Source organism: Perissodus microlepis, chromosome 5 (genome assembly GCF_051167445.1).
Source record: "Perissodus microlepis isolate ML-2025 ecotype Zambia chromosome 5, ASM5116744v1, whole genome shotgun sequence".
In the NCBI taxonomy this organism is placed as follows: domain Eukaryota; kingdom Metazoa; phylum Chordata; class Actinopteri; order Cichliformes; family Cichlidae; genus Perissodus; species Perissodus microlepis.
In genome coordinates, this window is record NC_140465.1 from 16,393,640 (window position 1) to 16,406,997 (window position 13,358).

A 13,358-nucleotide genomic window follows, 5' to 3' on the forward strand; every position below is an offset into this window, starting at 1 on the left:
TGTAGTCTCTGTCCCTCCCCGTATACTGCAACCTGCACACATTCCCTTCCTTGCAATTTTTGTGATCATCAGCAACAAACAAAATTACCTTCTTTAAAGTGTCAGTAATTTTCTTAAATAGATAACACAGATTATGATGCAGCGATACATCGTCAGACTTTGTATGAGAACCATGCATTGTGGAACCAAAAATGACACCAGCCAGAGGAATAACTGGAAGGCTGCTTTATTGTTGGAAATAGATTCGTGCTCAAATGAAGACATTCTTTCACTGATTCTCATTTAACTTCCAATGTGGTTGTGCGACACGTGTTATCTTTCTGACTGTATTAGTGGCAAGAGACAATGACAGTCAAAAGGGTTTTTTCAGTTAAAGTAGTTTCAAAGAAAAGAAATGTATCTCAGTCATGCTACAAAAGAATGGCCTCATATACCATTTGGTAAACCAACATTAGGAAATGAGCTGTAGTGTAAAACAAAAGGCAAGCTGTTCTTTTGCTAGCCCGAGAGCCAGTAAACAGAACACACAGAGAGCACTTCTACTACATGACTCTACAAGATGTTAGTCCAGACAGTCTAATCTAGGTGGTGAGTTTTTCAGTTCAGGTTATTTTCGAACTCAATACATTGCGTCTATCGTGCTCCGTTTTGATTCACTTCGATGGGTGTTGAGATTCTCATTGCTGATTTATCGACAGACTAAATAGAAAGCTAAAAAGGCACGTGCCGTTAAGAGATATTGCACCATAAACAAACACACAAACAGTTAAGACAACTAACCCTTAAAATCATTATTATTATAGCATATTGAAAGTGACAGCGAAATTAAAGGTGAGCTCCAAAACTACAGCAGTGTGTTAACGGGAAACATGGAGAGTTAGAGCTGCAACAAGCAAAAGAAATTGTCACACAGAGTGAGCTGTGGCTCGTAGTCGGGGCACACGGGTTAACCAGCAGTCGCCTGCAAAAAGGCTGAGAGTGTGTGTGTGTGTGTGTGTGTGTTTGTGTGCGCATGTGCGAGGGTGTGAGTGTGCGTGTGTGTGAATCCGTTTAACCTTGTGTCTACAATATAGGAAAGTAGGGGCAAGACATCGTCACACATATACAAAAGGGTATGCTGGTAGTGCAATCCTCTAACCAAGGCAGGCTCCACATTTCTCAGCAAGCAGCCAGTACAACACCATGCATTGTACGCTGGTACCCAGTATGCACAAGTCCTGGGCAGGCCAGAGTTTTGGTTATTTCTCTGAACATACCACACAAAGAAAGAAGCATGATCAGTTACACTCTGGGGCTCTGGTTTCACCTCAATGCAAGGAGTGGACAGGAGAGTTGAGTTACAGACACTGTTCTAATGTATATATACTATATATATATATAATGGTAGAATATATATATAATATATATGTAATATAGCTCTGTATATGCACATATGAATTTATACAGTTTTTATTACAATCAGTTTTTTTTAAATATAGATTAGCTTACTTCCCTCTTTTTTGTGAAATGTGAATCAAAAAAGAACGAAAGAAAGAAAAAACCTATTCCATCTAACAAATGCGTCACAGCCTAACAAGTGTGACAAGGGGTGTCAGCTGGAAGCCATTCTATTTACGGTTATTAATATTTAGTGTTAGATTAATAGCTGTAGTTTTTCTTTTTTTAAGTAATCCTGTATTTACAAAAAAACTACACATGCTGTTAAAATAATATAATACATTATTTATAGCCTCTTAAAAAGTCCAGTCTTAGCTTTTGCAGTTTGTGCCCTATAGAACGAAGCCTGAATTTTATTTCTTTTTTTCCCCAAATGGATGTATGTGTATCGATTTTTTATTTTCCCTCTTTCTTCCTGTCAATCTCGTATTCGTGGAGGTCTCGGAGAAAATGGACGGCAGTAGCTTTTACGTTTGTCATTCAGCGTTTTTTATTTGGTTCAAGGTAACACCCACACTGATTTTGGAGATTTCATGCAGCAACTGGACCATGGAACTTGAAAACGGATGAGGAGGGGTTGGGAGCGGCTTATAAACGGGTAGTGACATCACTGGACGACAGGAAGTGCATAAGCTCTGGTGTGGTGCCTAGGCTCACAGCACCGTAAAGATGCATCCAGTGCTCTGCCTGATTATTTGGTATTTGTTATGCAGTAGAGCAATAGGGAGAAAAACATGGCAAATGAGATGCTCGGAGCACTTGTTGTTGGTGAATACTGAAATCTGGGCCAATCCACTGAACAATCCCCTTCTGCTTCAGAAGGAATTAAGAGTGCTGCTCAAACCAACATGTCCCAATTCACTTTCATGACATCTCCTCACAGTGTTTCCTATATCTGGCTGTTATCAGGGTGAACATTAGTTTGTTTACTGAAATTAACTGAGACCAGACTGCAGTCCATAATGACTATTCATATAAACGTCACCATTACAAGCGAGCGCAATGACGCCGTTTCATCGAGATGCTTCTAGCCCTATAGTTCTAAGCATCGTAAGCAGGAAGCACTAAAGTGGCCCCTGACCGGGCGGCTGTCAGCAACGCAACAGCCAGCCGAGATCATTGTCCATCAACATGGCATAAAACAAAAGAGTAAAACATGATTTCATAAATACTCCCATCACATTCACTTGCATTTTGTTGCAGAGCTCATAATAGTACATTTATAATATCTCCTGAGAAAAAGGGATGAATTTTTCAAGCATTGCATACATTTCTAGGGTCTCTGTCTAATAACGACAGCGAGAAAACAGACTGGGCAGGGCATACTTAACCCAATCCCACTCCATGGACAAAGGGCAACAAGGGATAACAAGGCAGGTCTCTTTGGCTTCTCCACGCACAATGTTCTCATCACCCATTCATTATTTCCCATTTCTCAACAAAATAAGATACTACTAATATGTCTCATCACAAGATTGTTTCTCTAAAAGTAAAAGCACAAAATAAAGGCAAGACATGGAAATTATATCCTGAAAGAAAATAACAACAACAACAACAACAACAAAAGATACATACATTTACATTTTGTGTAAATAAATTAACCTAACAAGGATCAAAACTCTTGTCAGCCCTTTCAGAAAAGGTCTAACCACCCACAGAGAAACATTAGAAATAGAAAGGAGTTTGCCAAACCTGTGAAATCCCCACAAACCACTGACAGCAGGATACCCACAATGCCCGATTACACAAAAATAAAGGCAGATGGTATGGAGCATTACATAGGTGCATACAAATTATAAATATAAGCTTCTTTTTTTTCATTTCAAAGTGCTGTGCCCTTGAAAATACTGTATTTCTGTCCAAATTAACAAACGTTTCAGTCCCATGACACACACAAATATCTCTCTCTAAATCTTACACACTCAAAATCTCCAAAGCAGCAACTATTTACTTATTTATTAATTTTTTATTTCACCCACTGATGCACTGAGGGTGCTATCATTTCCCGACATATATCATTCTTCCATCTATAGAGACAACAGGTTTAAACACAGTAATTTGAAATGTGCTGAGTAATGAGATTAAAATTTGGATCCATTTTAAGCTGATCAACCCCCCCCCCCGTCCCCACATCGCTTATCTTCGTGGAACAAATTACTCTGAACTTTCAAATTTCGAACATGTCTTGATCGTACAGTCGAGCCACCGTCGTGGTCTGAGTATTAGTGTCTTGTGGACTATGATAATTCATGCAAAGATTTCTGATCAAAACATGCCATCATGCAAGTCATTTCTATGCATTGAACAAGCACACTTATTATTTGTTTGGAAATCTTTCTGAGTAAATGTTAAGCCCTTGGCCCGAGTTGACTCCATAATAAACAGACACTTACTCAATTTGGTGTGAAAGCCCATGTTAAAAAAAGGATTTCGATGTGGATTATAACAAAGATAAAATGAGTAGAAGAGTTGATTGACATGGGCAAACTGTTGGATATTGTTCTTTTTTTTTCTTCTGTTTGCATTTTCGCTGCTCAAAAAACAAAACGAAAACAATTTCTAGCTCAATAAAACAAAAAAGTAGTTCACACTGTTATTCGTGTCTTTCACTCACCTTCTGTTTGCTCATAGAGTGAGTGTGCCATTTGTTCCTTTATACATTTCTGTATTAAACGACACAGAAACACTCTGTGGCTGCTGCAAGAAGGCGTTTCTTCAGCAGCGAGCAGCATCCTTGTTGTCTTTCACAGTACTGTCTTCCATAAGAAAACCATTCCTTGCATCCAGACGCGTGATTTTTTTGTTGTTGTTTTTTCCATTTCACCTCTTGGTGTAGAGTTTGCTCAACTTATCTGTAAGACCAGTCATAAGTGAGCAGTATGGGACGCAGTCTGTTTTGATTGACTTTTTGTTAAGTAGTCCAGATACAGAGTCGCACAGTATGCTGATTATGTTTGGTTTGACTAAAGTTCAAGTCTTCAAGCTGTAACAGACCAAGATGCTTCTCTCTGCATCAATATAAGAATGAAGTCTGTAAACAAAATTACTGAAGACTTTTTTTTTCTGACTTGCAAATGAAATAATCTGTACAACTGTGTTGGTGAGTTTCCGCTCGCATTAGTATCATTTTTTTGTTATTACTGTGAATATACATCCAGTGGCCTAACATTTGGATTCCCTGATGTCTTTTTGGTTTCTTCCTTTCTCTTTCCTTCCCCCTTTGCCCTCATTGTTGTCGTCCTGTTTCTCCTTCTCAGGTTTGGTTACACTGTCATAAGAAGGCAGGGAGGCAGTTGAAGGAGTGCCCTCTTTCTTTTCTTGTTCCTGATTGTTACCACCATTCTCGTCTTTGTTATTGGCTGGTTTGCGCTTACAAACAAAACCCCGACTGGCCAAATGGGAGCGGTAGGCCCTTTGAATGATTCTGGCAGACACATCCTCCTGCTTGCGTCTCAGAGTGGTGGTGATAGGCTCATAAGAGACCTTGGAAGGATTGGCAGCCACGAAACGCTCCTCCATTTGTTGCCTCAACATGTCCAACTCGCCGCTGTCACCCAGCACACGCTTGGTGAAGGCAAAGAGGATGTCCAGACAGTGTATGCGGTCTCCACTCACCATAGGCATGTCCATTGCAATCAGTTCAATGGTATTAGGCTTGGGCACGCGGAGTGGGTGTTCGAGTGCATCTGCAAAGTCAGAAAGCTTGGCATAGGTGATGAACTGGGAGGCATCTGGGTCAAACTTCTCCCAAATTTCATAAAAGGTCTCAAAGTCATCCTCACTGAGTGGGTCTGCACTCTCCTCTGTGGCCACGCTGAAATTCTCCAGGATGATGGCAATATACATGTTGACTACAATCAGGAAAGAAATAATGATGTACATAACAAAGAAGAAGATGCCCACCGATGGGTTGCCGCAGTCTCCCGTAACAGGGGTCCCAGGGTTCTCCAAGTAGGGGTCACAGTCCGGAGGGTAGTTCAGAATAGGCAGCAGAAGGCCATCCCATCCTGCAGACGTGGTGATCATAAACAGGATGATCATGCTGTTGCCAAAGGTTTCAAAATTGTACAAGTCATCAATTCCAGCCCCGTATTTCACATAGCCAAAGTTAGACATTCCAAAGATGGAGAAAATGAACATAACCAGGAAAAGAAGGAGGCCAATATTGAACAAGGCAGGAAGTGACATCATAAGGGCAAACAGAAGAGTTCTGATTCCTTTGGCCCCCTTGATGAGACGCAGGATCCTGCCGATACGAGCCAGACGGATCACCCTGAACAGTGTTGGTGAGACGAAGTATTTCTCAATCAGGTCAGCCAGAAACATTCCTGAAATTCAAAGGAAGGAAAAACAAACACATGTTAGTTAAGGCTGAGACAAAAGCCGACTGAATGCTTTACACTATTACCCCATTCCACACAGCAGGAAAAGAAACATTGATTCTTCATTATTTGTTGGCCTTAGTTAGTAATTCATCTGTTTTTATACAGCACGAGGATCACAACAAAAAGCCAGAAAAAACTGTATGGCAACGTTTCAACTGAAGACATTTGAAAGAAAGAAATTGAAGTTTTTTTTATATTTGATTTTATGTATACTGGGCAAAAGTCCAGCAATCCCTGATTTCTTTATATTTCTTTATATTTACTTGGAAAATGGGAAATATTTCTTTACACCAGCTGTGTTCTTTAACTGAGCCTGAACTCTCTTATGCAGCTTTCCTGAGGCTTATTTTCAGTCCAGTTCTTGAGTAATTTGGCATACCTCAGCCCTTTCTCAATGTTTCCCTTCCATAAGATTGGCTTTAAATCTTTTAACGGCACAGTTGCCCACCATGCTGAGATAAGCCAAGCTTTTAGCTATTTTGTTGGTGCAAAAATAAAATTTTATCCCTGTCAAACTATGTTATAGTTGACATTTTTCATAGATTCGATTAAAGAAATGGAACCAAATTATGGATTTTTGTGACAGGCTACTAGCAAGAAAGTGCTATTGCTCAACACCACTTTAAAAATTCCAAGAAAGTCTGAATGCTTGGAAGCAAAATATAAAGAAATTAGGGGAGATGAACTTTTGCACAGAAAAGTCAAGACCAGGAGATTTTAAATTTCACCTTCTGACACGCTGCACACATTAGTGCTACATATATTTTAATTCATATATATTACAACTGCTAGAAACACAAAGTTTGGTTTAGGCAAGAGAGCTGCCTGAACAGAGTTTGCAGGAGGCCACACACAGGTTAGCTTAAAGTCTGGCTCATGTTTGAGCTGTGTGCAACTGCAGTACGTGAATGAAATTGGCTCATTTGAGCCATTTCCAGTAAAGCTGCTTTGACTTTTCCCCTCATGCATAAACAGCCTTTTTAAATACTTGCCCACAATTGAAAGGATGACCACAACCACATCGAAAATGTTCCAGCCATTGGTGAAGTAATAGTGACGTAGTGCGAAGAGCTTCAGTAAAAACTCGCCAGTGAAGACAACAATGAAGACAAAGTTGACCCAGTAAAGCACGTTCTCTGTCTCCTCTGACTGATTGTCTGTCTCCACCATCATAGTGACCATGTTGAGGCAGATGAGTATCATGATGGAGATGTCAAACACCTGCTGCGTCACAAAGTCAAACACCATGCCCTGGAATTTGTTCTGAGGAGAAGGCGAGAAGACAGAAGAGGGATGTTGGAGTGATTTTCTTAATGGTTTTTAGAAATGTAAATTGCGTGGAGGAGAAGGGAGGAGAATATTTACCTGGGGCCTGGGGATTGGTTTCTGTGGTTTCTTGGACCCTAGTTTCTTCATTGCATTGTAATACTTCTTTTGCTCTTCTGTCATGAAGATATCCTGACCTCCAAAGTAAAGGGACAAAAAACAATTTGGTTACAATCTGCAGGACCACATTTTCCAGTGCAGGATCTACTTTAAAAAAAAAGTCAAAGTCAGCGGTGTAGATTTTAATCCTAAAGGATTAACCTGATATTTTGGGACATACATCTGTCTTCTTGATTATAGTGTAATTGACTGTTTCATCTAACTCTGGTAAGAAAGTAAAAATGTGTATATTTGAGAGATAAATGAAGAAAAGCAATCTTATCTTTTTCTTTTGTTGATTGAAGTTATCAATGATGACACCAATGAAGAGGTTTAGGGTAAAGAATGAGCCAAAGATGATGAATATGACAAAGTAGATGTACATGTACAAGTTGTCCTCATAAATGGGCTGATCCTCCACCTACAAATTGCCATAAACAAAAAAACATATTAAAAAAACTGTAGGTCCTGCTGATGTGAAAGTCAGACTATCTGTAAACTGAAAAAGCTTACCTTTCTAGAATCTATTGCCGCATACATGATGTCCATCCAGCCTTTGAATGTTGCCTGCGATGGTGGCAGTCACAGTGTGAGAAAACAAAAAAATTGTACAAATGAGAAGTAGCAAAAAAAAGTTTCTCACCACTTGTAGGAGTGCCAGGTATCCCGCGCCCACGTTGTCAAAATTGATCTTGACGTTCTTCCATCTGACTTCAGTATAGTTGTCATTGATGAGTGCGAAGCACTCTGTTTTGTTGTTCACCTCATGCGGTAGAAAGTACTCCTCAGCTGTCTCATTGAAACAATAGTAATACTTTCCAGCAAACAGATTGACACCCATGATGCTGAAGATGAGCCAGAAGATGAGACACACCAGCAACACATTCATGATTGAGGGAATTGCACCCACCAAGGCATTCACTACAACCTAAAAAGAACAGGGGGGCAGGGAGCAGACAAGAGTGTATGTTAGCAATCAAACACCACCTGCTTGTAGATGTTATAACATTTTGCACAGAAACACACACTTACATAGAAATGCACATTCTTTCCCTCCCTTAGAGACTCAAGTTGCGTTATGTGATTGCTTCGTAAAAATTCATGCCAATCACAATAACCTACAAGCGAGTATAACAACAGGGCACAATACAATGCACAACAAGTCAAAACAGTGTAGAACTCTGATTATTTCAACTTTGAACAGAAAGCCATGCTTAAAATAGTTTGTGTTATAGGTTTTGGTAATAAAGGGGATATTACAAATTTGATAAATCATCACTTTTGACTGTCAGCATTTAAATGACGTAGTACTGTTTTCTGACAGCTTGGTATATTAAACTAAAACTCATTACAACTAGTTATAAATCATTATAAAGTTATCCTTTTGTAGCTTCTAATCCACATTATCAGATTTTTTTGTATTGTGCCCCAGCATATTGTTATTCCCATCAAAAGTATATTGCATTCATACACACTCGTATACTATTTGTGTTCCAGTATGTCAAGAGAACATTTGTGTTAGCTGTGGCTGCTCAATGCAACAAATTAATTCAATCAATTAAGTAATGATTGCATGAACTGTTAATATAAAAGATAACTTTACTGTCCTGAATGATATACAGCTGTTAGAATTAGGAGGAAAACACAGGAATGTGCATTTCCAAACACCAAGCCATGAAAACAGAAAGCCAAATAAACCAAAACTATAGGCAAACATCAAATGTCAAAATTATTTGCGTTTTTTTTTACACTCTAGTGTTCTGTCTAATGTTGTAATATAGAGACAATGCAGCTATGCGATAACTTAATATAACTGCAAAACGGTGATCGTGAAAATCATGGTGATGAAATTCACTGAGGAGTGATGAGCAAGGATGTCAGGGGAGGGGTTTATGCAACCAGAAGTTTGTTGATCTTCCAGTGTGACAATGCCAAAGCCAAACTGTGATAATATCAGATAACAGGACACTTGAGCCAGAGCAAAAGCCAGAAGATGCTGAGCCTAGGCACGATAAAAATTTTTGTTGTTTTTTTTTCTTTTTGCCCAGCAACAACCAGAGGCTGACCCAATCCATCACATTAAATAACCAGATTCTGTTTTGTTTGTTTATTAGTTAAAACTCTGGAGTTACATCACAACTACTGATGTAGAAACTGTGCACACACTTAAGGACAGACTTAACTGTGTGCACCCTGTAAATGAAGTATGCACAAAGATTGACTACTAATTTGGATATCTGTTCATTTGAGCTGGGGGCTCTGTAGCACTTAACAGACTGCATTTTGGGTCTGTGTCATAACCCTATTGCATGGCTCAGCTTGAATTTGTTTTGCCTGACAGTTCAAACCAACCTCTAGTTGTTCCTTCAGCTGGTACTAAACAGAGCTTTTATTGTAGCGTGCTGAATCACTCAAGCAAAAAATTGGAGTGCAGTCTACTTTTTTAAATAAAGCATTGGACAGAGTTTAATTTTGTTAATATTTGGAGTCACTGCTAAATGCTTTAAAATAATGCTAAATTTATTATATATGAAATGAAACATGATTAATCAAATCAGATGTATGATGACCATCTGAGATGATCTGCGTCCATGCAAAAAGCTTCTCACTAATCCAAGGAGTCATCTTTAAAAAAAGAAAAGTCCCCTCAGAGATATTTAAAATCTATTCTGCCATCTCTAGCATGCGCTGATACTTTTTATTTATTCAGCATGCAAAAGGACCAGCTGCCTGGTATCTTGGGTCTTACCCTCATCCCTTCAAAACGTGACAGGGCCCTGAGGGGTCTCAAGGCCCTCAGTGTCCTGAGTGATTTAATCGGGCCTAGATCGGAGTAGCCCAACGCATTAGCTATAAGGGTGACTATAGACACCTACACAGATAGGGACAGAAGAGGGAAAGACAGAGGCAAAGGAAGAGAGGACCCACAAAGTTAGAGGGGAAATAGAAAGAAAGGTGGACTCTAAAGTGTAAGGATGGCTGAATGGTTATATACAGATATATATAAGTACATATATAGGTTATATATGTGTAAGTATATGTATCTATATAGCATAACGGTTAAACAGGAGTTATTACAATAAACAACGGTCAATAAAGTGTAGCCGGACTTCTTTTTTTCCTTTTCTTTTTAAAAAAAATGTGTTTGCTTATGTTTGAGTTTGGTTTAGTTTGGCAAGCCAGTCTAGCGTGATAACCAGCTTAACAGCACAGTGAGCACACCTGGAAAGAAACTTGTGGTTGACACAGTGAGAGGAAGAAAAGAGAGTCAAACAAAGGGAAAAATTAGAGGAGAAATGAGTTCACAAACACTAAATCAATGTGACACAATAATATACACACAGTACACGATACAAAACAGTACAGTTTCCACATCAGAGGGCATTGTACTTAAAGAAGGGAGAGAAAACGCAGAAGCTGACGACAACTTTCAGGGTTAGAAGAGAGGAAAAGCCTGTGAAAGTAGGAGTCCCACCACAGCACATCAACCTTACCCTGGACCCCCAAACACCGACCCCTCAGTCCCTCTCGATAGCTGCACAACGTCTCTCTTAACTTAAAGAGAGACACAGTTATAGGAACCTGCTGTGAGAGAGAGGACAGGTCAGTGTTAGGACAGAGGGCTGCATTAAAAAAATATGGATTAAGTTATCAGACTATATTGAGATGTCTTCATATTTCAGGGTTACGCAAAAAAATAAAAAATAAAAATCCACCATGTAACTTGAATAATTTAACACTTTTGTCATCATGACCCATAGGACAGACCCCTTACTACAATTGTTGGGAAGAGAGGATCCAACTCACAAATTTAGAAAATCTTTACTTAGCCTACATGACAATTGTAAAAAAAAAAAAAAAAAACACACAAAAAACCCTGAACATGTCAAATGTTTAAACTGAGAAACACTTCGGCCATTATTCCATTTTATTTATATCAACATACTTTATATGGTAAAGTAATGACCCTACAATATTACAATAAATATATAGTGTATCTCCAGCATGATAACCTTCATATTATATATAAGCTTCTTTGGAACATATGCTGCCATATGCTGCCCCCCATGAAAATTTCATTTTCCCCAAGTACTGTTAAAAAGAGTAATGAGTTTTTAACACAGTATTTCCAAGTATCCTAGTTTTATTTTGGGTGCTTACATTATTTTACTTTGCACTAAGAAACATAATTATTTCCCATTATTTCCTGGCATGTGTGTTTTTGCAGACTAGTCAATAATCTTTACTTTAGTCTTCTGGTAGTAATTCTTCACAAGGAGCAAAGTGCATTTTGGGTCACTGTGATGGAAGACAAAGCAACGACCCAGACCCAGTTTTGCTACCGACTGCTTGAGGTTTTCATTTAAAATCGTCACATATCCTTCTTTCTTCTTCATTCCTTCCACCTTGATGAGATTTCCAGTTCCAGATGGACTGAAGCATCCCCACAGCTTAATGCTCCCACCACCATGTTTCGCTGTAGGGATGGTGTTATTTTGGCTTGTATGCCTTCCCCTTCTTTCTCCAAATACAAGCAGCATATCTGTGGCTAAAAATCTCTACTTTTTTCTGATCTTCTCTTGGCACGACACTTTCTAAAGTTATAGCTCAAACCTTTGCTGAAGTTTTTACACTGAGTTGAGAATTGGAAGATAACCCTGAGTTTTAACTTGATTTTGCAAGCTTCATTACAAAGTTAATGCGCATAAAAATCACTTGCTCATTAATGGGAAATGTTTGACAAAAATTGTCCTTATTTATATCTTTCATAGAGAAGACCTTACTTAACCAGACAATGCAAAACTGCTTAAAAGTCCAGATCTGAAAACAACTGATACTATTTGAAGCACTATAAATGCCAAAATTTAACAAAAGAAGGCTCTAACTGTGGAGTTTCTAAGAACCTACAGAGACAAATAAAAGAAAGATGCTACACATTTGTAATATAAATATCTAAACCCTTTTTAAATGATTTGCTGACATATCATTTAAAGCGACAATATCATTTCTCAGTTTTAACATTTGGTTGTTTTATATTGATTGTTGTTATATACAGCCAAGTAACTGCATATTGTTTTGATTTACATTTAAAGGGCTTTCTATGGAAGTGAATATATATCTCAGTCCTGTAGTGATATTAACATCTTCTGCATAACATTGTATTATAAGTCTCACAAATGTTGTGTATGCACTCACTGACCACTTCATTTGGTTCACCTGTTCAACTGCTCATTAACTAATCAGCCAACCACACGACAGCAGCTCAGCAGATGTAAACATGGCCAAGATGACCTGCTCAATTTCAAACTGATTTAAGTGACTTTGAACGCAGTGTGATTGTTGATGCCAGAACAGTTGGTCTGTGTGTTTCAAAAACTGCTGAGCTACTGGAATTTTCCCACACGACCATCTCCAGGGTTGACAGAGGATGGTCTGAAAAAAAAAATATCCACTGAGCGGCAGTTCTCTGGCTAAAAATGCCTTGTTGATGCCAGAGGTCAGAAGAGAATGGCCAGTCTGCTTTAAGCTGACAGGAAAGCATATTAACTCAAATAAACACTCCTTACAACAAAGGTACGCAGAAGAGCATCTCTGAATGCACAACACATCTACCTCTGAAGCAGATGTGCTTCAGCAGCACTGGGTGTGGTCTTCTGCACTCCTTTTAACTAAGAACAAGAACCTGAGGCTACAATTTGCACAGGCTCACCAAAATTGGACAACAGAAGAAAAATGCTGTGTGTTCTGATGAGTCTTGATTTCTGCTGCAACATTTGGATGGTAGGGTCAGATTTTGGCATAAACAACATGGGTTCATCCTGTCTCATCAATGGTTCACGGTGTTGCTGGTATAATGTGTGGGAGACATTTTCCTCTGGGGTCTTGCTGACCATGTTTATCTCTTTATGACCACAGCGACCATCTGCTGATGGCTCCTTCCAGTAGGAGAACATACCACTGGTTTCTGGTATCTTAACAATGAGGTCACTGAAATCAAATGACCTTCACAGGTAGCAGATTCAGTCCAATAGAGCACCTTCACACCTTTCTAGAAGGTGATGTGGAGATTCCTATCATGGATGTGCAGCCAGTAAACCTGCAGCAACTGTG

The 13,358-nt window shown here is 39.0% G+C and overlaps 1 protein-coding gene across 7 annotated transcripts in view; it reads right to left on the reverse strand.

Annotated features, from left to right (window-relative positions):
• Nucleotides 1-210: 210 nt before the first annotated feature.
• Nucleotides 211-13,358, reverse strand: part of scn8ab (sodium channel, voltage gated, type VIII, alpha subunit b) — a 45,719-nt gene continuing 32,571 nt past the window's right edge. For all 7 annotated transcript variants that reach the window (XM_084928275.1, XM_084928274.1, XM_084928273.1 and 4 more), the window contains 7 exons: nt 9,997-10,119; nt 7,891-8,175; nt 7,761-7,814; nt 7,531-7,668; nt 7,188-7,292; nt 6,815-7,085; nt 211-5,765 (listed from right to left, as the gene is read on the reverse strand). In XM_084928275.1, coding sequence (XP_084784401.1) covers nt 4,600-5,765; nt 6,815-7,085; nt 7,188-7,292; nt 7,531-7,668; nt 7,761-7,814; nt 7,891-8,175; nt 9,997-10,119 — 2,142 coding nt within the window. In that variant the 3' untranslated portion in view covers nt 211-4,599. The remainder of the gene's footprint in view (nt 5,766-6,814; nt 7,086-7,187; nt 7,293-7,530; nt 7,669-7,760; nt 7,815-7,890; nt 8,176-9,996; nt 10,120-13,358) is intronic.